Below are 23346 nucleotides of genomic sequence, written 5' to 3'. Positions count from 1 at the left end.
GAGCTGGCAGTGAGCCGAAATCTTGTCACTGCACTCCAGCCTGGGCAACAGAGTGAGTCTCTGTCAAAAAAAAAAAAACCAATGAACGAACTTTATGATGATCCACTTCTGCTTCAATAGCAAATATATTTTATCTTCCTTCTGATTTTCTTAATAACATTTTCTTTTCTGTAGCTTATTTTATTGTAAGAATACAGCATATAATATACATAATATACAAAATATGTGTTGATCAACTGTTACCAGTAATGCTTCCTGCCAATAGCAGGTAATTAGGAGCAATGTTTTTAGGGAGTCAAAATTATACGTGGATTTTCAACTGCACGTGGGGGTGGTTCCCCTAATCCCTACTACGTTCAAGAGTCAACTGTGTAAGCAAAAAATGTTGCATACAATTTTAGAGAGTTAACTGTATTAAACTTACCCATGAAGGTCTGTGGTTAAATTGTTAATTCACTCCAATTGCTCTTGCAAGACTTCCAAGGTAATGCTGTGTAATGTATTCATCACAGTAATGAAGTACTTTTCAAAGTGACTCTGACTCTTCAAAGTAAATGCTTTTCACCAGGAGATATTCATGAGATTTCTAAGCTATCAAGCACAATCTTGACAACCTCACAGAATAGTAGAGGTAGAAAACTACCTGACATTTAAAACAATTTTATGTCATGACTGCTACTTTCACTTATACCCAAACTATTTTCAGATGTAGTCATGGTGGTAACACCAGAGGAGGTAATTAATTTTGGTTGCTGCCCATCTTAACTTTTTTCTTTGTTGTTTCATCAGATGTCTAACGATATCTTCAACACAAATTACTGACTAAAATCTTGAACCTCAGAGTTAGGCTAAGCTAGAATAAAGTAAGGTTAAGGAAGAAGCATGGGCTACCACCTACTACTTGTGACTGGTGCCTGAAGTGGGAGAAGTCTTGTGGAACTGGAGCCCTCAACCCATGGGACCTAACGCTATCTCCAGGTGGACAGTGTCAGAACAGGATTAAATCGAAGGACACCCAGCTGGTGTCTGCTGAGGAATCTGGTGTCAGAACCGACTGGCTGCTGGTGGTGAGGAGAAATCCCTACAAATTTTGATGACCACAGATCACAGAAGCACTCAGTGTCGTGACAGTATACTAGGAGAAAATGATTTGTGTTTTCCTATATCCTTATGCACACAGATATGCAAGCACTGGTATTTTTCTAATATATGAGTTTTCCTAAGAAATGGAATCAGGAATCAATGAATTAGGTAACATTCACATTGGCTGGCCATTATTGGTTAAAATTTGATCGATGCCCCTGTCCTCCAACATAAGCAGCTTTTTTTTTTTTTTTTTTTTTTTTTGAGACAGTCTTGTTCTGTCGCCCAGGCTGGAGTGCAGTGGCATGATCTCCGCTCACTGCAAGCTCCGCCTCCTGGGTTCACGCCATTCTCCTGCCTCAGCCTCCGGAGTAGCTGAGACTACATGCGCCCGCCACCACGCCCGGCTGATTTTTTGTATTTTTAGTAGAGATGGGGTTTCACCGTGTTAGCCAGGATGGTCTCGATCTCCTGACCTCGTGATCCGCCTGCCTCAGCCTCCCAAAGTGTTGGGATTACAGGTGTAAGCCACCACGCCTGGCCATAAGCAGCTCTTTGTTGGGGTGGCTGGTGCTTTAAATATTTTGTACAAATATTTAAGAAACAGTTTGTTAGTGGTGAAAAAAAGGCAACTGCTCTTGTACCAGAGTTAGAAGTAATTCAACTCTGGATCTGCCCTGCTAAAAACTCAGTTTTATATTAATAGCCGTATAGCTTCCCCCCAAATCTTTGATTACTGAAATTCCTGTAAGAAAAAGTAGCTTTGTTACTATGTGCCATGGTTTAAATGTCCCCTCCAAAACTCATGTTGAAACTTAATCCTCTATGTGGATCATAAGAGCTCTGCCATCAGTCCCTCAAGTGGATTAGTGGATTAATGGATTATTACAGGAAGAGAACTGGTGGCTTCATAAGATGAGGAAGACAGATCTGGGTGAACACATTAGCTCACTTACCCCCTTACCATGTAGTGCCTGCGCTGCCTCAGGACACTGCAGAGTCCCCACCAGCAGGAAGGCTTTCACCAGATGCCACCCTTTGACCTTAGACTTCCCAGCCTCCATAACAAAGAAATAAATTCCTTTTCTTTATTAATTAACCAGTTTCAGGTATTGCTATAAGGAACAGAAATCAAACTAAGACACTCTGAGTTTGAAACTCTCCTAATTTCCCATGGAAGAACTTTTAATGGATTTGACTGCATGGTATTAGGACTACACCTCTTCATTTACTGAAGAACAGATTGCATAGTTTAACTCTGAAAAGTATACAATTAGGTTCCTGGTATATACAATGTTAAGAAATATTTGTTCAACAAATACAAACAGATGCTTAAAACACCTGTTAAAATAGTAGTGTGTTAGATTGTAAAAGAAGGTAATTTTTTCTTTAAGGGGTAGAGAATAACAAAGTGAAACATTACTACAATTGCATATTAATATACGTTCATTTAAAAACCACAGACAAGTAAAGAATACCATGTAGTATGTTTTTGTTTTGTTTTTTTGAGACAGGTTCTCACTGTGTCATCCAGGCTGGAGTGCAGTGGCACGATCTCGGCTCACTGCAACCTCCACCTTCCGGGTTCAAATGATTCTTGTGCCTCAGCTTCCGGAGCAGCTGAGATTACATGTGTGCGTCACCACGCCCAACTAATTTTTTGTATTTTTCGTAAAGATGGGGATTCACTATGTTTTCCAGGCTGGTATCAAACTCCTGGCCTCAAGAGATCTGCCCGCCTCAGCCTGCCAAAGTGCTAGGATTACAGGCGTGAGCCACCATGCCCAGCAGTGTTTTCAGGAAGTAAATTTTCTAGCTGTTGGTCTTTTACTGAGTCTTAAGTTATTCACAGCACTGGTGTGCAGGAGAACACTTTCTCTGGGATGTTCCTAAGCCTTTTCCTACCCTTTCCTGTCCATACTTCCTGCATATCCCCCTCCAGGACTGCTAAGGAAAATAAGACATTGGCTCTGCTCAAATTTCATCATCACCAACCTCAAGTCTGCTCCCCCCCCAACCTCTCTGGCTTCTCCTCCCACATTTCTCTGGTCAAATCTTCTTCCCTCGGCACTCATTCTCTCTTTCCTGCCGCCCTGTGAAGAGACGCCTTCCGCCATGATTGTAAGTTGCCTAAGGCCTCCCCAGCCATATGGAACTATGAGTCAATTAAACCTCTTTTCTTTATAAATTACCCAGTCAACAACCATATTCTATAATTACAGTGAATACAGCACTATCCATCCAGTTATACGAGTCAAAATTCTGGAGTTACAAACGGTACCTTCTAGTCAATCACCATTCACCACATCCAGTCTACATTACCACTTATATGACTGCTTATTTTACCCAGTTCTAACACAACTCTCAGTGTCCGGGTCTCCTTTCACACATCTACTCTGGCCCATTAAGATGTTCTCTCACCTTGTAGCCAGAGTGATACTGACAAAATGAAAATACACCTGGCTCACTTCTTACAAGTCTTCAGTAGTGCCCAGTCCTCTTCAGGTAAGATCAATATCCTCAAACATGCTAGGTCTACTCACTGGGCACCTCACCTCAATCTTTCACTCTCTGCACTTTGGCCACACATACCTTCTTTCAGTTCCTTACCAAACTGACCATGTTCTATTACAATCTTTTAAAAAACAATTTTACCATCATGATTTATATACCACAATATTTACCTGTTTAAAGTGTAAAATTTAATAGTTTTGGGTAGGCTTACGTATGTGTATGACCATCACACGTATATAGATATTAATTGATTTAGAACAGAGCAACCTAATGAGGTGATTTAAAATATGAGGCAAAAAGGGGTAAGTGATTTGTGGAAGATTTTACATGAATGTGTTTTTAGGTTCCATTTTTACTATGAAAAGCAAACAACAAGTGTTTTGTTAAAGGACTAATATTCAATCATTAATTCAACAAACACTTACTGATCACTTTCTATGTATGTGCAAGGCAGTGAGGGAGAGATACTAAGATGAAACAGACTTCATGCATGTCATTGAAATGCCCAGTCAGGGGCAAGGGGATAAACAAATAAAAATTCAGTTCTAATTATTCTATACTATTATTATAGAATATTATATTATATATCATAGACAATGCATTCTACTATAATATTAGAACAGAATACAAATCATGGAGTTCTTTCTAGAGATGGCCAAAATACACTACATAGTGTTCTGAAAACTGCGCGTTACTTAATATGTGTGGGTGTAAGTGTAAAGGAGCAATAACATGAAACAAAGTTGGAAAGATAGGCACATGTTAGATGAAGATAAGCTATGAATGCCATACATTTTTACCATGGGGTGATAGAAAGCCACTGAAAACCTAAAACAAGGAGTGTGATGACATTTCTATATATTAAAAAGATAGTTCTGGCCTCAAGTAGAAAATGGATAGGAAGGAGCACCACGGGTAACAGACCTACTCCATCTGTGACAAGAGAAAAGATTTGTGCTATTCGGAGGTAGAATCAGACAGAACTTGGTGATGATATAGATGGGAAGCAGTGAGGGCAGGAGAGAAAAAGGTGGAAGGAAGGTGGATGAGTCCTAGGCAACAAGTATCATTCTACAGAGAAAACAAGGGAAGAATTGTGATACAGGGAGGGCAAGGAAGAGTGTGATTTTAGTTTTCAAAATGTTATGTATGAGATGCCTATGTGGCATCCACATGGAGGTGTTGAATGGTTGGTTGATTTGGAATTCCAGATTAGAAGCACACTGAAAAATAATCAGCACTGCAGTGGTAACTGGAGGCATGGTTACAGAAGAGACCGTCCAGGAAGAACAAATTGGAAATGAGATACTTTAATTCTGGTGAGAGCATGACAGTTCTGAAGGGCAGACATCAAGTGACCAAAAAAGCAATTAAGAACACAGTAATTTTGTTCTATTCTGATTTACATTATGAAATCTAAGTCTCTGTATATACTGAAGTCTTGTTTTCTAGCCTCGTAAACTGCAGTTTTTCAATAGAAGTTTGTGAGATGAATTTCTTTTGTCAGTCGTTCAACCCTTGAAAGAAATATTCCCAAGTATGTTATAACTCCACAAATGCTAAATTAAAAAATCAAAGTATTTTTATTTAAATTGACAGGCGAATTCATAAATTACTGTCACTAAGCTAATTCCTAAATTAGCTAACTTTCTCAGAAATATTATATTCTACAAAGAAGGTTACTAAAAATAAGCTGAGGCTATGTCAGTTTAAAGGCATAACTAAAGATACTTTGATAAATACTTTTATATTTTATTTATACATTAAAGATTAAGTTTTTCTCCACAGAGGTTTTAAACGTTAAGAGAATTAAAAAACAAAACACATCTACTTATTTATATAATTTGGCAATATGGTTCCAGAGTTAATTCCCATAAAGGAGCCTTGTGACGAATACGCAAGATAATTTAACAGTCACTTTCAAATTTTTCAAAATACAGTTATTAAAAATACAACCAAAAATCAAGCTATAATAAGCTACCAAAAGCTTACCTGAAATAATCTTAATACTAAAATGCTTATTTGAATCTTTTAATATACTATTAAAATGTCACAATGGTTACTATCTTAATTTTACTTATAAATATCAAAACACTAAAACATTTGAAATGTAGTAAAGAAAAATTAAATATGAATTAAAATACAGGCACATTAAATATAGTAAGGGACATGTGATTTTCTTAACGTTTTTACTAATTCAAGTTCAATGCACACTAATATAAAGTGAATGATTACAAATACTTTGCCTATATATAAGGAACATGATGCTACTTACCCACCATCAGAAGGGCATGCAAACAAATTAAAGGGATGTATGAAAATAATTGAACTAAAGAAAATACACTGAGAAATCACTCACCTATTTTTCTAATAAATGATAATTATTAAAAAATATGTATTGAAATTAATTTTACAGTATCTGTATAGAATATCATATATTTAATAAATTAAAAAAATCCCAAACACTAAAATGCATTATCCCAACCAATGAGAAGTTTATGGGACATAATATTAATATTTTATATAATTATATAAAATATATAATTATATAAAATATATAATTATATATTTATATTAATTATAAAATAATAGTTTACATTAATAAATTAATAGGTACGAGCAATTATAAAGTGCTACAAACTGAACATGCAAATTCTGAGGGGTGCATGGAATACAAAGTTAAAGTAAAAGGACTTCCTTTACAAATGCAAAAATATTTCCTAGGGGATATTTAATTTAATATATATTTCCTAGGCCCTATTATTCTATGCCCAGGGTCCCTTTTTTTTAATATTTGCAACGCCTAAAATTTAGAATTACAAGATGTCTAAACCTTTTGTCAACCTGAACAAAACCTTGTGTTGAAAGAAGCGGTTCCTCAATGAACCCCTACAAGAATCAAGAGGAGGATGTTATTCATACAGAGTCTCTCTTTGGGAAAGGTTGTTCAGTTCCCAGAAACGAGACATATTTTTTATCACCAAGGAGCCTGATCAAACTAAACATTCAAGTTTAAGGAAAAGCCCTCTGTTGTGTTTAAGCCAGAGTCACTGCCAGGCAACATTACGGCTGGAGAGACAGTAAGCAAAGCTTTATATAGCTGCTCAATGATTTAGATAATTATGGTACAATGCTGAGGGAAGTCTTAAAACCTATACCTTGGCAAACTTCTTAATCTGTGTGGACTGTACCCAAATAAATGGTGCTTTTAATTATTTGTGAAAATTCTAGTTAGGACAATGTGCCTGTTGTCCTAATGCAGAATAAGTCACACACCTGAAACATGGAGACAGAATATAAAAATTATAACCCTGATATAGAACTGGATTTTACTTAGAATTGTCCCTCTTCACAGGAAAGAAAATCAGCACATTTAAATTTCTGCAGTGCTTTTCTCCGCCGTCATTTTTCCCAAAGCAGCACACACCCATGAGAGTACCTTACACACAGCACACAAAGGTGATGGCTGTGATTTCAAGGAGCTCTGCAGAAATTACAGAGATCTCTGGTAAGGACTACTTAGGTCTTTGCATTCTACGCTTCAATGAGATTTTAGGATATTATCTGTCAATGACTCAAGTTTTATTAATGGTTCAACAGTTATCTTAGAGCTACAGGATTTTAGTCAGATTACACTGATGTGTGATTACATACTGACCAGTAAAGATTAAAATATAAACAAAAAATTTATTGTACTTTAAAAAATTTTACTCTTTCTCACCTGAATTGAACAACTGTTCTCTCCCTCAAAATACCCACATTTCCTTGGTGAAACATTTTTGAAAGACGCATCCACATTTTCAGGCCACTAGGGTTAGTAACAACCAAATTATTATTTGCTTAATGAAACTGTACCCTAATGGCTTGACAATGTTAAGACCTCCAAAAAGACCATGTTTATTTTGTTAAAAGTATTTTACAGTCTGAACATTTTTGGCTTAAATTGTACTTTGGGTGTTTTTCTGAAGGGCAGATACAAACCACCAACGTAAGAACTACTATTGCTGATATCTTGCGGATGAGTGAGGGCATACAAAGTGTAAGTGATGTTCATCACCTTAGACATTTGCACGAACATTTTCTCACTAAAAAGTCGTTACGCCAAAATTTAATTCTTTTGAGAGACAGGGGAGAGCTGAAGCTCTCTCTGAAAGTACAGTTGTCCCTTATTATCTGCAGGGAACTGGTTCCAGAACACCAAAATCTACAGATATCAAAATCCATGAATGCTCAAGTCCATGACATAAAATGGCACAGTATTTGCATATAACCTACGCACATGCTCCAGTCTACTTTAAATCATCTCTAGGTTACTTATAATACCTAATGCAACACCCACATATCACTTCATTCATGTGGATTCAATGTAGTGCTTGAAGGATGCAAATTTAAGTTTTGCTCTCTTTGAAACTCTGTGCAATTTCCTCATTGGTTGAATCCATGGGTGAGGAACCCATGTATATGCAGGTTGTAGTTACATGCAACCTGAATAATCCAGTTTATAAACCTAAGTATCTTATTTATTTTCCAAAAGGGCTTTAAATGTTCTTACTTTGTGAGAAAAACTATGACGAAGATAAAAATATGTATTTATTACATACACTGAGTAAAATTACAGTCAGTATCTAGTTAATGTTTATTAAAGCAAAACAAAGAATCAGTATAATAGCATTATCTGAAAATATAGTTAAATTAAGATGGGAAATTTATATCTAGAGTTGTCACTTTTTTCCTCTAGAGACTTGGAACAAAATGTCTTTCCTCAAATGTGCTTATTGTACCATATTTAGTGAAAAAACAAGCCTGAATAAGCTGGTCGCCTGCATGGGAACATGGATCAACTCATTCTCATTAAGAATTTAAGAAGCTATCAGCCTTCTATACAGTTTTGCCTATATGAGAGAAAGCAAGGACTGGCTTCTTTCAAACCTATAATTTATGAGTTTATTCAAACCCGCCAAAATGCTTTAAGTAAACGCCTCTCACATTTGAAAATTCCCATGGCAACTCATTTAGGTTGGCAGACAGGCAGTCCCAAATTCAATCCTTTTATCCTGCAGCTAAACCATTACAATGGTAATTCTGCTCTGACACTCTGAAGAGACTGCTAATTACCACACTCTGGGTCCCCAGACAGATTTCCCATTCAGATTAAAATGGCTCTGCAAGGTAGGAATCAGTAACAACACCTTTCTTTACATGAGAGATGTTCTTTCCCATTACAGCTCTATCAAGGAGCCAGTACATTATCTCTAGATGTTTTCTAATATATCTTTTAATACCTCTCCTTCTCTCCCAATAAAATGAAAAGAAGGCCAACAATACCACAAATTTCAATGATCAATATTTGGTCAAGAACCAAATAAATGCAGTACCATCAACTCATTAACAATTTGGTTAAAGAACTAAATCAAAGATAAAACTACCATATCTCTATGGTCATGACGTCTGTTACCTTCTCATTCATTAACTCAACATTTTCAGGTTATAATTAATACTCAGTTAATTATGAGTCAAATGCATATGGCAGACAGAAAAGAACCTTTGGGGAACACAAAATGCAAACTTTTAAAAAGTGCATTTTGTGACAGATGCCTATTATCCTAAATTTCTATAACATGTAGTGTTTTTGAAAATGAATTAAAATTAACTTTTGTCTTGATGACTATTTTCAAATGTCATAATATTCCTGACAACAACTTTAAATTTCAAAACCCGCAGGTGGAAATTTGTCATCATGTATTAGATCATTTATAGTACTGACCTCCATGTACATAAAGAGATCAGCTATATGTTAAAAACTGATCTGTATCCAAGTTCTCAAATACCTATAAACATACAGAGAAAACAAACACACAATTTTATTCACCATAAAGAAAAAGACCTGTTATTTCAACACTTTATGAAATGTCTAGGTCTGCAGACATATTGTGTGCCAAAGTCTGTTTTAAATTATGAGACAACATCAATGAACTTCAGTTGCCTGAAATCACTTAATGTCTAGCCCTTTCAGCTTAGTATTCTATCTCCCCAATGGAAATCTTTTACCTCCCCACTTCCTATTAAAACTGTGGGAAAATTACAGTGAAAACAAGATATAGGATCCCTCATCTCTACTTTCTCAATCTTAATATCAACATAATCCAGCATAATATTCCTCCAATTTCACCATTCTTGTGTTTTTAGGTCTCTTCTGAGAAGATCACAAAAGATCATAGAATATGTATCCATATAAACTCTCGACTAAGAAATATCATGTATTACTTTCCAACTAGATGAATGAGGATTAATGGAAGGAGGAAGGATGGTATCTGATACCTGAGAAGCATTCCCATAATGTGTGCTCGTGTGTGGGGAGAGAGTTTTATACATATTATTTTTTAGTAATGTTATATAATTTTATTTTTTGGTGGGGCTATTATTCCTTGTAAATAAAAACCTATATTGACAAGATCATGACTAGCAAACAGGGTACATTTTGTAGGGAGGGAACAGAAGTACTCTCTGTTTGTATGGTGCCTTTTGGGATCACAAATTGAACTTGCAAATGACATGCAGTTGCAAGTAACCAACCCTTACATGGTTAAACACACAAAATGCAAAAAGAGGAAGAAGAAACATGTATGTGCCTTGCATGTCCACATAATTAAAATAATTACTACCTTTACAAAGTCTCTCTAACGCAAGTAGGCCATACTGTTTAGTATTATCTTTATAGAAAACATGCTGCATGAAATAACTGGTATTTGGGGAGAAAAAAACAAAGACCTCAAAATTAAAAGAAGGAAAAAGTTACTACCATATGAAATGAAATAGAGTAAAACTTTTTAATGATGCCAAACCATGTTCATACATGTTGTATAAGCTATAATAGACAGATTACATACATAGATACGCATGCATGTACATGTGTACACCAAATTCTTTTGAACTTTCAGTGCCATCAAGAACACACTGGTGTGTATATCTTTATAATGAATGAATGGAGATTTTTACAAACCTCTTTCAGTAACTGACAAAACTAGAGAAAAGGAAAAAAAAAGGGTAGACACAGGAGAAGATCTGAGTATTTTCAACTATCTTCATCTATAAACAATACAGAATATACACCCAACTACTGCAGAATTCACATTCTTTTAAGTGTACATGAAACATTCATCAAAACAGACTATATGCTGGGCTATCAAAAAGTTATTATTAGATTAAAAAAGACTACTGTCTTACCAAATACATACTGAGCATAACAAATTAGAAATCTACAACAATATGATAAATAGAAAAGTCTCAAATATTTGGAAACATTTGGAAATAAAACACGGATCAAAGAAGAAATTACAAAGAAAATTGGAAAAATCTTTTCCACTGAATGATAATGAAAACACAGCATAATATTATTTGTTGGATACAGCTAAAGCATTACTCAGAGAGGAATGAATATCCTTAAAAGTCTCAGAAGTACAAAAGACAGGTCTCAAATCACTGATCTTCTACCTTTAAGATGTCCCCAAGTAAAATTAAACCTTGGTAGAATAAAGATGTAAAAGCAGATATCAATAAAACAGAAAAAAAATTGAGAAAAATCAACAAAACCAAAAGCTGATACTTAGAAAACGGTTGATAAAATTGATAAAACTCTAGAACTAGATTGGATCAAGAAGAAAAAAAAGTAGATATTTGAAGTCAACCAATTTAGACTAGATAAAAACCTACATATAACTCAAGAAACAACTCTTGCCTAGTTATTTCATGTTTTGTCACCAGGAAACAAAAAGGAATAAAGTAAACTGATCATCAAAATCAAAGAAACATCTGAAACAAACTGGTGTCATTTTCAGAGTAAACATGTTCTCCAGGTAAAATATTATTTGATTCTACTAATAAATGGTGTGTGATTATCTCAAAACTCTTATTACTTTTGCAGTATGATTACAATACTGAACTGTTCTCTGAAAAGAAACAAGTATAATTGCCCTTATAATGCTCAAGCTTCTCTAAGTTTGCACACTTGTTGGTAAAAAACAAAGAAGTCTACCAGATTGTTTCGAAACCCAAATACGAATTGAAAAGATTTGAACTGATTTACTAAACATTTAGTTACATGTAAAGTTATGCAAACTGATGAAACATTACAATCTTAAAATTATTTTAAAAATTAGAACTGCATCACAAAGAGAAGGAAGTACAATCTTTAATCAGATTTATTAGTCTTTTCAGCAGATGGAAAAATGCAAAATATTACATTTCCTTATGAAAGTTTATATTAAGCAAAGTCTGCCCCTCCCTACTCCCCACCCTGCTAGGACCCTCAAGCCTGGACTAGATGTTTTTTTGCTATACAACACCTAACAAAATGGGCACAAAACGATTAAAATACACAAAACTCTTTGTTTTTCTAAAAAAGAACTTTATCTTTCCAAAAAAAAGAACTGATTCATTCTTTATATGATAATGTAAATGGAATATTTCCCATTAAAAAAAAAACAGTTCAAGATGTGAACATTAAAGATAAAAATAAAGTTCTTACGTTACAAAAGTATCTCATGTTACATAAGTATCACAAAGCTCCTTAATACAAAAACTGACCTAAATAATAGTTATAAGAACCAAGAGATTTTACTCACATTTTGAAATTAAAGGGCTTTAAAAAAAGCCTATTAGAAAAAGCAAAGATCAAAGTTTGATAATATCCAGGGTTTGAGTGTGTGTTGAGAAATAGGCATTTTCGTGCAATACTGGCAGGACAGTAAATTGGTACAAATTTTCTTGAAGGTGACTTAGAAATTTTCACATGAATAAAATAAGAAAATTTAAAATGCACTTACCCTTTAACCTAGTAATTCTACTTCAAGAGACTTATCCTTCAAGTATATATGCACAAGTTAATTAACTCTGCTGAACTGATCCAGCATCTCCTCCACTGAAGAGAAGGGAAACGTTCACTACTGGACATTCTGCCGCTGCCTCTTTAGGAAGGTGTCTTTAGGGGTAATAAAAAGGTCTAAGGAACTACCATGAGGCTGGGTGACTGAGGTGGAGTGGAAGATACGATCACTGGAGGTGAAGCAATATAAAAGAACCGAGAGGCCAAAGTACTGGAAGGATTATTTATAAACATAATAAAATCTCAAGGGGGAAAAAATCCGGGTTCTTTTTCCTCTTGTGCCATTCTTTCTTGAACCCATGCCAGTGACACTTTTATCCCCACTGTTCCAAAAAAAAAAAATTGACTGGCAAGGTCACCAATGACCACTACTTGCCAAATCCAATGGCTGATGATTTTCTGTTCCTACCTATAAGGTCTAAGCGTGATTTCCAGGACTGGCTAACACCTCTCCTCCAAATCCAGGAGCTCCCTGCTTTGCTCTCCCTTGCTGGGTCCTCCTCTTCCTGTTACATGGTGAAGCACCCCAGGCTTAGTCCTCAATTTTTCTTCTATACTTACATCCAATTTCTTGATGATACATCCAGTCTCATGGCTCAAAAAGCTTTTGATCTAATGACAATTCTTAATTCTATATATTCTAGGTTCCACTTTCTCACCTAATTCCTGACTGTTATAACCAAATGCCTATTCAACATTTGCTATCAACTTTTACATTTTCAAATCCAATTTTTTGACTTTCCTCCCAAACCTGCTCTTGTAAAAGTGTAAATAAATGACAACTCCAATTGCTTGAAGTTATCACATATCATATCACACCAAGTCTGTCAAAATTCCTATCAGTTTTACCTTCAAAAAAATCCATGATCTGACTACTTCTCGGCACCTTCAACACTACTCCAAATCACTTTCATCTCTAACTTGAACTGCAAAGACTTCCTTATTGGAATCTCTGCTTTCCCCACTGCCCTCAAAGTCTATTCTCAGGCCAGCAGCTGGAATGATCCTTTGAAATACAAATTACACTTTGTCCCTCCTTTCCTCAAATTCCTCCAATAAACAGCTTCTCATCTCTGACTAAAACCCAATCTCCTTACCATGCCTACAGGCCTTAGATCTGCCAGTGCCTCCCATCCCCACTGACTTCACCTCCTACTGCTCTTCAGCCTGCTCATTAAGCTCCTCATTGGACCCCTGGATACCCTCTGAAAATGCCTCAGGGCCACCGCACTTTTCGCTAAGGCATTTTCTTAGATGTCACCTTCTTTAACCAGCCTACATAAAATAGTAGTTCCCTAATCCCAGTTCTCTATACCCTTATTCTGCTTTATTTTTCTTCGCAGCACTTTGTTACAACAGAGTACTGCCTATATTTGTTTTCCTCATTGTCAGTAATCCAACCCCAATCAGAAGGTAAACTTCAGGATGGCAGGCACTTTGCTGGTCAGCTTGTATTTATTATTGGCGTATCCTCCCAGCTGTCACAGTGTCTAACCTACAGCAGGCATTCAATTAACATTTGTTGAAAGAACTACAAAGGCCCAGAGGTGAGAAGACTGAAGGTTTAAGAAATTCAAATAAATACAGAACAACTCAATCTGTGGTAGGGTGAGGAAGATGTGTACATATGAGCGTGTGCTTTAGGTATAGCAAAAAGTAAAAAAAATGAAACCTGAAAGGTAAGCTATGGCAAATCATGAAGAAACTTGTAGGCCATGCTAAGGAGTTTTGTATTCTTTTCTCAGAGTGAGAAGGAACCACTAAAAAATCTTTAAGCAGGGAAAGGTAACAATAGACTGCAAAGTAAAGATGGGTTTGAGAGGCCCCAGAAGAAGGAATACCAGTTGTGGGGTTCTGATACAGGCATGGTTTGAAGTAGGTAAAGGCAATGGGGATGAAGGAAGGTAAGCAAATCTGAGAGAGACAGGAAGTAACCTGACTGAACTTGGTGTTTTTCAGGACCATGGTAACAAGTTAGAAAGTCCGAACTATCCAACAGAATACTGAAGGAACAAGAAAAGCGTAACTGAGAATTCCAAACCAAAAGACCTGCAATTTCTGTTAATCCACAAGGTAACTGAGCATCTGCTATTCAAACTGTCAACAATACAAAATTACGAGCCTCACTATTAAAGGTAAATTTCAAGATAAAATATTTGCTTTTGAAAATATTTAGGCAATGATAAACTTATGAGCCTTATGTTGCATTTTCATAGAAGTCAAAGCAACTTCTGCAAAAACAGTAAACAGTGAGTTGGCAAGGAACTACTATTTCTGTACATTTTCTCCAACTTGAATTAATGCATTCATTGTATCATCAGCATTTGTAAAGAATACAATTGCAAAACAGTATTACTTAGACAACATCACATAGAAACAACAAACTTTTATAGAGCATGTATGTGCTAGGTATTATGCTAAGTATTCTCCATGTATCATCTCATTTAATCTTCACAAGAAGTATAGGGGTTTATAATGCTCCAATCTTTTTTTTACCCCCTAAGGGACAGGGTCTTATTCTGTCACCCAGGCTGGAGTGCAGTGGTGCTATCATATAGCTCAACTTCTTGGCCTCAGCGATCCTTCCACGTTAGTCTCCCAAGTAGCTGGGACTACAGGCAAGTGCCACCAGACCCAGCTACTTTTTAAATTTTTTGTATAAAGGGGTCTTGCTATGTTGCCCAGGCTGGTCTTGAACTCCTGACCTCAAATGATTCTCCCACCACAGCCTCCCAAAGTGTTGGGATTATAGGCATGAGTCACCATGCTTGGCCATGTTTCAATCTCATAGATGAGAAAATGAAGACAGTTAAAAGTCTTAAAAGTCACAAAGCTGGGATTCAAAAACTAGGAAGTGAGTTCTCAAAAATACGATGTATTCTGTCTCCCACATTTATTTAAGTAAAAACCCAAATCATTTGATGCTTCAGGAAAATTCAGTTATTTTATGCATTTCTATAGTGAAGATGAAGGAACTGATTTTACCTTATGACAAGATTCAATCATTTATTTTTCAATTTACTATGTTATTGCTATGTGCTGGGCTCTATGCTAAATACTAGAAATAAAAATGGTAAGCAAGACAAGAGATTATAGGTGACTGGGCAAATGGAAAATTTAAAAGATACTAACAATATCCAGTTGATCCTCAAACAACAAGGGAAGGTTAGGTTGTTAGGGACACAGACTGCGTCAAAAATCCTTGTGTAACTTTCCACTCTCCAAAAATGTAACTAATAGCCCACTGTTGTCTGGAAGCCTGACAGTTGATCAACATATTTGTATGTTTTATATGTTATATACTGTATTCTTACAATAAAGTAAGCTACAGAAAAGAAAATGTTATTAAAGCAGTAAAAGTCAATGTTAAATAACTTTTTCTGATCATGACACTAATTGCCCAGTATACTTTCAAAAATCTCCTTTTCTATAGTTTTTCAATACCACACAATTAAGGAAAATGAGAAAGATTCCATGGTTTAATAGTATACAAATACAGATTTCAGTTTATATTTAACCTGATCATTAAAAAAAATAAAATCTATCAAGAGAATTTACATAAAACTCTTTTATTCCAAGCAATTAATTTCATCAAGGTAATGGGAAATGTTTATGATTTATGAGTTTACTTGTTGAATAAACTATCAGGGTAATAAAGAACAGGCTATCTGGGAAATAAAAAGCAGCAGGTACCATAACTCATTTAGGTAAATGCCAGTACTTTTTGTTGGACACAATACTAACAGTATTCCTAGTTTTTTCTTTTCTTTTTTGAGACAGGGTCTCACTCTGACACCCAGGCTGGAGTGCGCAGTGCAATCTCAGGTCACTGCAACCTCTGTCCCCCAGGCTCAAGCGATTCTCATGCCTCAGCCTCCCAAGTAGCTGGGATTACAAGCGCCTGCCACCACGCCCGACTAATTTTTTGTATTTTTAGTAGAGATGGGATTTCACCACGTTGGCCAGGCTGGGCTCGAACTCCTGACCTCAGGCGATCCACCCGCCTCAGCCTCCCAAAGTGCTGGGATTACAGGCGTGAGCCACCGTGCCCGGCCCTAGTTTTTCCAATAGCAAATTAGGGTCCACATTTCCACATAGTTTCACTAATATAAGAAAAAAAAATTAACGGCCCAGAAAACCAGTAATTTATTTTTCATTTCCCGTTTAAAAAAAATAATACACTGAGAGTGGTGCAATTATTATTTCTAAAAATATTAAAGGGTTAAGTAACAATAAGGAGCCAACCCAAGGAAGGGGGGCAGAAGGAAGAGATGGGGAAAGAGAAACCGGGAGGGAAGGAGAACTGATAACACAAAAGCATCTGGATAATTTCTTATGAGATGTCACCCTCCAAAACCCCTTTTAATGTCTAAGGACCCCTAAATATGAACTTCACATTTTTATTATATTAGAAATATCAGTCAGGTGTTTTTAATTTTATGCTTAAATAAAATTTCTAATAACCAATAACCTATTCCTTATAAACATTACAATAATTTAAAATAAACTGACAAAAAAGGACGAGGCCCAAATCTAAGGTCTGGAAATTATTACTTACTGCAGGTACCAATAATTTCTTCACTTCTTCAACTGCTCTCTTCAATTTGATTTCTGCTCTGTTCTGAGCATCTTCCACAGTGATTAGTACATGTAAATCTTCATTTAGATGCTCCCAGTTGGGCTTGCCTCTATTTTGCTCCTCCTAAAAAATTTACAGAGTACATGATTAAAATTATTCTCTTTAAAGAGAGAGTACATCTTTCATAATACTAACCTGTTGTCAATTATTTCAGCTATGTTTGCATTATTTTGCTATGATGGCACAAGTCTTTGAATTATTTTTCTGGGTCCTCAAAGCTTGATTGAATGTGAGACTACTGGGTCAAATGATAATTAATTCAACAAGTATTTGCTGAGCACTATCTACCACCAGGCACAGAACCAGATGCTAAAGATCAGCCCCCAGCGTGCTCCTATGCACTAAGAAACATACATCTGATACTGTCCTTACATTACCACGAAAAACACTTTGAGAAACATGTCATTATTTCTGCATTTTACTTATGAGTAAACAGAAGGTCATCAAGGTTAACGGGGTCACTTCTCAAGGTCACACAGCTAACAGGCTGTCAATTTAGGAGCTGAATCAAAGTTTTCATTCTCTAATTCAGCGATCTTTCCACTTCATTACAACTGCTTTTAATGACACTGGTTGTATTCAGCATTAGAAAAGGTATTTTGCATATACATGTTATTGCGTAAAATGACTACCACTTGTTTTAAGTATTTCATGCAGTAATTATGAAAATAGTTTTATTTATATTCCCATCAGACCATATCTTAAAATTAACTGTAAGGCTACTCTTTAATTATATGAAGTCATAAATACTAGTTTCACAGAGAATATCTATATTTCCTTAATGTCTTCTAGTAAGAAATATCCCCATGTTGAAAACCTGGTCAAGCTACAGGAAGGTTAAGTAGAGTTGGCCGTAATTTCAGAATCGCTGTTTTAAGTTTTAGAGAAAGTGTTTTTAAATAAAATAAGAATATAAGTAGTATATAAATGGTATATATAAATGCACCTGGCACACAGCGAGGTACCAAAGACAAACAATAAATATCTGCTATTGTTGGACCTTTATTTTAGAAGTTACTATTTACCTAATTGTTAGATTCCAATAAAAGAAAATAAAGCAGGCATAATAAAACTGCTTTCTGCAACAATTCACAGGATTGAGCTTAGCCAATAAGGCTAAAAATAAATTTTAACAGTAAATGCTTCTGCTTTATTTTTAATTAACACACCTTTAGGATGAAAATGCATCCACATATTGTAAGGGGATACAGGAAAAAAAAATCAGACACAATCCTATGCTGGGCCATCTATGTATTTCCAAAGAGTGAACTCTGAGTCAGCACAGCATTTTACAGGGGTACCATCTGTCCGACACTGTGTGAACCACCAGCTCAGAATATCTGACTGTTTCAACATAAGGTCACATTGCATTCTTTTTGATGATGTCATAATTACAAAGCTAGGTTTTTAGTGGTTGCTGTAATAAAAATCAAGTACATATAAAAATCAATGTGGAACAAGAAAAGAGGGTGGCAGTATAAAAATCTCATTCCAAAGTTTGAGAATTTGAACAGCACTCAAGAAAATACAAATGCTATTAGTAAAAATGTGGTTATTTACAAATAAAATGTATAGTCTGTTTCAATTCACTGTTTTTAATATAAATACTAATTAAGTTGTTTGTAAATATTTAATAAACAGAACTCTGAAATATTTCTTTTTGACTAGGGTACACCATGCAAACTAAGTGGGAAACCAAGGAGTCAATGAATCAAGACATTGGAAACCTCAGGGTTATCTGTATGGCAAGAAATAAAATGTGTATTAATATCTCTAACTGTGGCAAGAAAAATTAGTTTTGTTATCCAGATTTCAATTGTTATGTTCAAGAATGCTAACAGTATTTTCTCACCAAAATTTGTATTTTTATTTATCTTTTTTTTTTTTTTTTGGAGAGAGACCTACAAAAGCTACTAGTCTGGTATTATTTGGTGGGCCTAAAAGTGCACCTATTTGACTAAATGCATATATATAAGCGACTTCTGCTTCCAGGCAAGATATAGTAACAGGAACCAGATTCACCTTCCTGCCGAAACAACCAAAAAACTGGCAAAACATATTAAGTTTCAAGCCACTGGACATCAGACAACTAAGGACAAATGACGCAGAGTTGGGAACAACTGCGGTGAGCCTATGACTGCCCCCACTCACTGGCTTGAGAGTCTCCAGACGACTCCATGAGGAGCCTAAGCAAGGGTCCAGGGAAACCGAGGCAGCCAGAGCTCACAGAGTCCTGGGAGAGCTGCCACTCAAATATTCAGCTGAACACTGATCGTTGCATACTTGAGAGGAAATTCCAGAGGCCAGGGAAGGAACCACCCAAAAGGATTCCAGGTCAAAGTGCCTGGCTCTAGAAAAGAACAAGAACTGAAAGACCTGAATGATTCCCCATGGGTAAGGGACACAGAAAGGTCTTGCCTCAGTGGTAGGAAAAAACCAAACCTAATCTGAGCATTGTTCCAGTACAACTAAATACATTTTAAAAGTAAGACCAAATGCGTCAAATTATTTCCAACTAACTTAACTGTGTCCCAGGACAAAGCTCAAAGATATTTATAGGAATATAAAAATATCCACCCAACAAGGTAAAAGTCTGGCATACAATTAGAAATTAACAGGCATGCAAAGCAGCAAGAAAAATGCAATACATGAGACCACCCCCCCCAATCAATCCACTCAAACCAATCTAGAAGTGATACAGATGTTATTATAAATAGACAAAGACATTAAAAGCTCTATGTGTGTGTATCAAACACTAATGCATATAGATACTAATACAACGAAAACTAAGGAACATTTATAATAAAATATATTTGAGAAAAGCTTAAGAATAAAAACTAAAATTTGACTTGCCACAGAAACCTTTATACATGGAGAAAAGCCAGAGAATTTAAAAGGAATAATTATTTTCATAATAGAAACAAAGTTGCATTATTATTCGCCATTTTGCTTTATTGCAAGAATACATTTTTAAGGTGTAAAACACCTTGGCCGATACATACTCTTACTAATTCAACAACTTAAATGATAATTAAAAATACAAAAATAGGAGAAAGCTACATCTACCCTGTTTGCTTCAAAATAAACATTTTTGCTTACACTTTTAAAAACAATTGAAGGAGCACAAATTTTCAAAGATGGAGAAATTAATGGAATCGTGTACTTAACACTCCCACCAAAAATTCTTCTACAACACTGTAGAGTTTAAAATGTACAAACTCAGCAGGGCACGGTGGCTCATGCCTGTAATCCCAGCACTTTGGGGGGCCAAGGCAGGAGGACTGCTTGAGCCCAGGAGTTCAAAGCAGCCTGGGAAACAGTGAGACCCTGTGTCTATTATAAATAAATAAATAAAATGTCCAAACTCACAAGAAATAAGAAAATGGGAAAGGAAACCATTTAAAAATTAAGAATCTAGAAAGCAGATGGTTAACTTAAAATTTAGCAGACTCTAGTTAGGAAACTTATTTCCTTGCAATCCCCCCCCAAAAATACTGAGGAAATGGGCAGCAGTGAAAATAGGGGTGAGGGTGGGGCTGAGATTGCAGGACTAGATGAACTCTCATTGAAAAGCAGTTCAATTCCCATATCCCCTGTCCACAAATGGCTAGCTATCAAGCAATCCCTAATTCCCAGCACCAGAAACTGATTCCAAAAGGAAGTAAAACACTTGCTCAAACTGCATTAGGAGAACAGTTGACAGGGTAACTTCCACTCTGACAGCTGGGCTGGCCAGCCATCTCCCCTGCTGCACATGCAGAGCAAGGGAACCCAGGCCCACATCTTGGGGACAGGAGACTTGAACAACTGACCCTTCAGAGAGTTAAGAAAAGACGCTACAATGCTGAAACAAGAATGCTCTATTTAAAAATTCTGAATACAAATAGAAACTCCTGCAACAAAAAACATGAGAGCAAAGACGAAAAACTTGATAGAAGGTTGGAAGACAAACTGAGGAACTCTCCCTCTAAGTAGCAAAAGACAGAGAAAAAAAAAATGGTGCAGAATTGTATAATATTAGAGGACTAGTCCAAGAGGTTCAGAAACTGAAATGACAGATGTCCAACTACCAATATAAAGAAAAAGAAAGCAGAGGGAGAAAAAATCATCAATGATATACATTTTACGCAAAACTGAGAGATCTGAGCTTCCAGATGAAAAGGGCCCACTGAGTTTTCACCACAAGGAATAAATGAAGCAGACACTTCAAAATCAAACAATGTAGCAATTGAAAATAAACACTAAAAGCACCTCTTTTAGTGTTCTGGAGGGGGCGCAGTGTGAAGAGAGAGACCCACCAACCCGTTTTCCACATCAGGCCTCAGAAAATCTTTCATCCATGTGCATATCAAATGTCACACAAAAAAAGGCTTTGAGGTCATGCTATGCAGAAGCCACATTCATTCTACTGTAGTCCATTCCAGCTCAAGAAGAGTTAAAGTAAATTCCTTCAGTGAGTTTGCAGCTTAGTAATTATTCAATACAAATACTATTTCTCCCTGTGATCTCATTGTTTCTTAAGCAGATTATAAAGGCAATCTGGGATTGGAAAATCTTATAGAGAAATCAATAACACACACCCCAAAAGGTCCTCTTTTAGTCATAAAGTAAGTAGATACAATTATACGATGGTTACTTCTGAACTCAAAATATCCATAGTAAGAATCCACTTGCAAAACCCATTTTCTCACTTTAATAAATAAATCAGGACAAAGAAAAGGTTGAAATAAGCAGACAGGAGGGATGACGATATGGACGCACACCAAAAATGCTGTATTAGAGACTGTGTTCTATGAGGCATTCGTTTCTTTTTATAATTATGTTTCAAATAATCTTTCAGGGGTTAATAGCTGAGATATTGATGTGGAAAAAAATAGCTTATGACTACTATAATGTCCGTTTTACAGTTACCAAATGCAATATCATTTCATAACATATGTGCCACTAAATCTTCAGCAATATAGAAGAACACAGTTTGCATCAATATAATCCCAAATTTACATTTTCCAGCACAGTACTGCCCCGATTTCTAGACCTCCAAATTCAACTGCCAACTAGAAATGTATACTTCAATCTCTAAAGCAGTCTGAACTCCACATGTCCAAACGGGTTCATACCTCCCTGCTTCAAATCTGTCCATAATTAATGTCTCAGCTATTAGTCATCCTGAATGAATTTTCTGAATCAGAGTGGATTTTTAGAATTTGAGGCTTTGTAGGAAATCTCTGAAACACAGTCATGGCTTACTTGTGCTTTGACAGAGACTGGCTGCTGCACATGCACCATTCACATCTATCCACACTAATTTGAAGTGCCGTGTTCATTCACTTCCCACGATACGCTTAGATTTACTCCATGCTATATTATTGGCCACTCCCCAAACATGGATTTTGATACCCATAAGTTTATGGAAGCTATCGCCTATGTCTAGAATGCCTCCTTTCCCTTTCTTTAATATTTACTTTTATTTCTTTTTTTTTCTGTATAATATAGTAACTTAGTTATCTGTGCATTGTCTTTTTCTAGCTATTAGAAAGTTTGCTCCAAGTTGAATATCAGAATCATCTCACTGATTTTCATACTCTTGACAGTATGTGCACACTGATTTTACACATATCCGGCTCTAAACAAGTATTTACTGAATTGAATAATTGAACTTTTATGATTGAAGAGCATCATTAAAATCAAATATCAAACTGTGCATGAATATGCTGCAGCTTTCCCATAGTGCTCTGCTGTACTAATGATTATTCTGTTTAGCTAATCCTTCATATATTCACCTTTGCTCATGTATCTTGGTTTCTGGGACTGCTTCTTTCTTTCTCCTTAGTTACCAGGTGTACATGACAATTTTTACTCCATTTCTTGTTCTCTTACTTCTAGTCAATTCTCCCAGATTTTCTACAATAATACTTACGAGGTCTGGTTTCCACAACCCATCAAAGTCTGTTTTTCTTTTACTCTAAAACCTCAATGCTACCTTGTTTTGATGTATCAGAAGAACAGGAGACAGGATGGGTCAAAAGTATTTTTAAAAACTGTAAGACTAAAGTTCTATCTCAATATAACAACAAAGTGACAGCAAAGGCAAATTACATATAAATACTATATGTATCAGTATGTTCAGAGCTCAAAACCACTAACCTTCCATCTTTTAGGGTAGGGTGCAATAACAAGAGAGGTTCCAAGGAAATGAAAATAGCTCTATTTATACAGCAAATTAAAATTT

General features: G+C 35.9%; 1 protein-coding gene across 7 annotated transcripts in view; it reads right to left on the bottom strand.

Moving 5' to 3' along the window:
• Nucleotides 1-23346, bottom strand: part of QKI (QKI, KH domain containing RNA binding) — a 163725-nt gene that overhangs the window by 22507 nt on the left and 117872 nt on the right. For all 7 annotated transcript variants that reach the window (XM_032162108.2, XM_032162084.2, XM_032162100.2 and 4 more), the window contains exon 4: nt 17037-17180. In XM_032162108.2, coding sequence (XP_032017999.1) covers nt 17037-17180 — 144 coding nt within the window. The remainder of the gene's footprint in view (nt 1-17036; nt 17181-23346) is intronic.

This window comes from Hylobates moloch, unplaced genomic scaffold, assembly GCF_009828535.3.
Source record: "Hylobates moloch isolate HMO894 unplaced genomic scaffold, HMol_V3 SCAFFOLD_2, whole genome shotgun sequence".
Classification (NCBI taxonomy): Eukaryota; Metazoa; Chordata; class Mammalia; order Primates; family Hylobatidae; genus Hylobates; species Hylobates moloch.
Note: the sequence above shows the minus strand (reverse complement) of the source record. Positions and strands in the feature narration are given on the sequence as shown.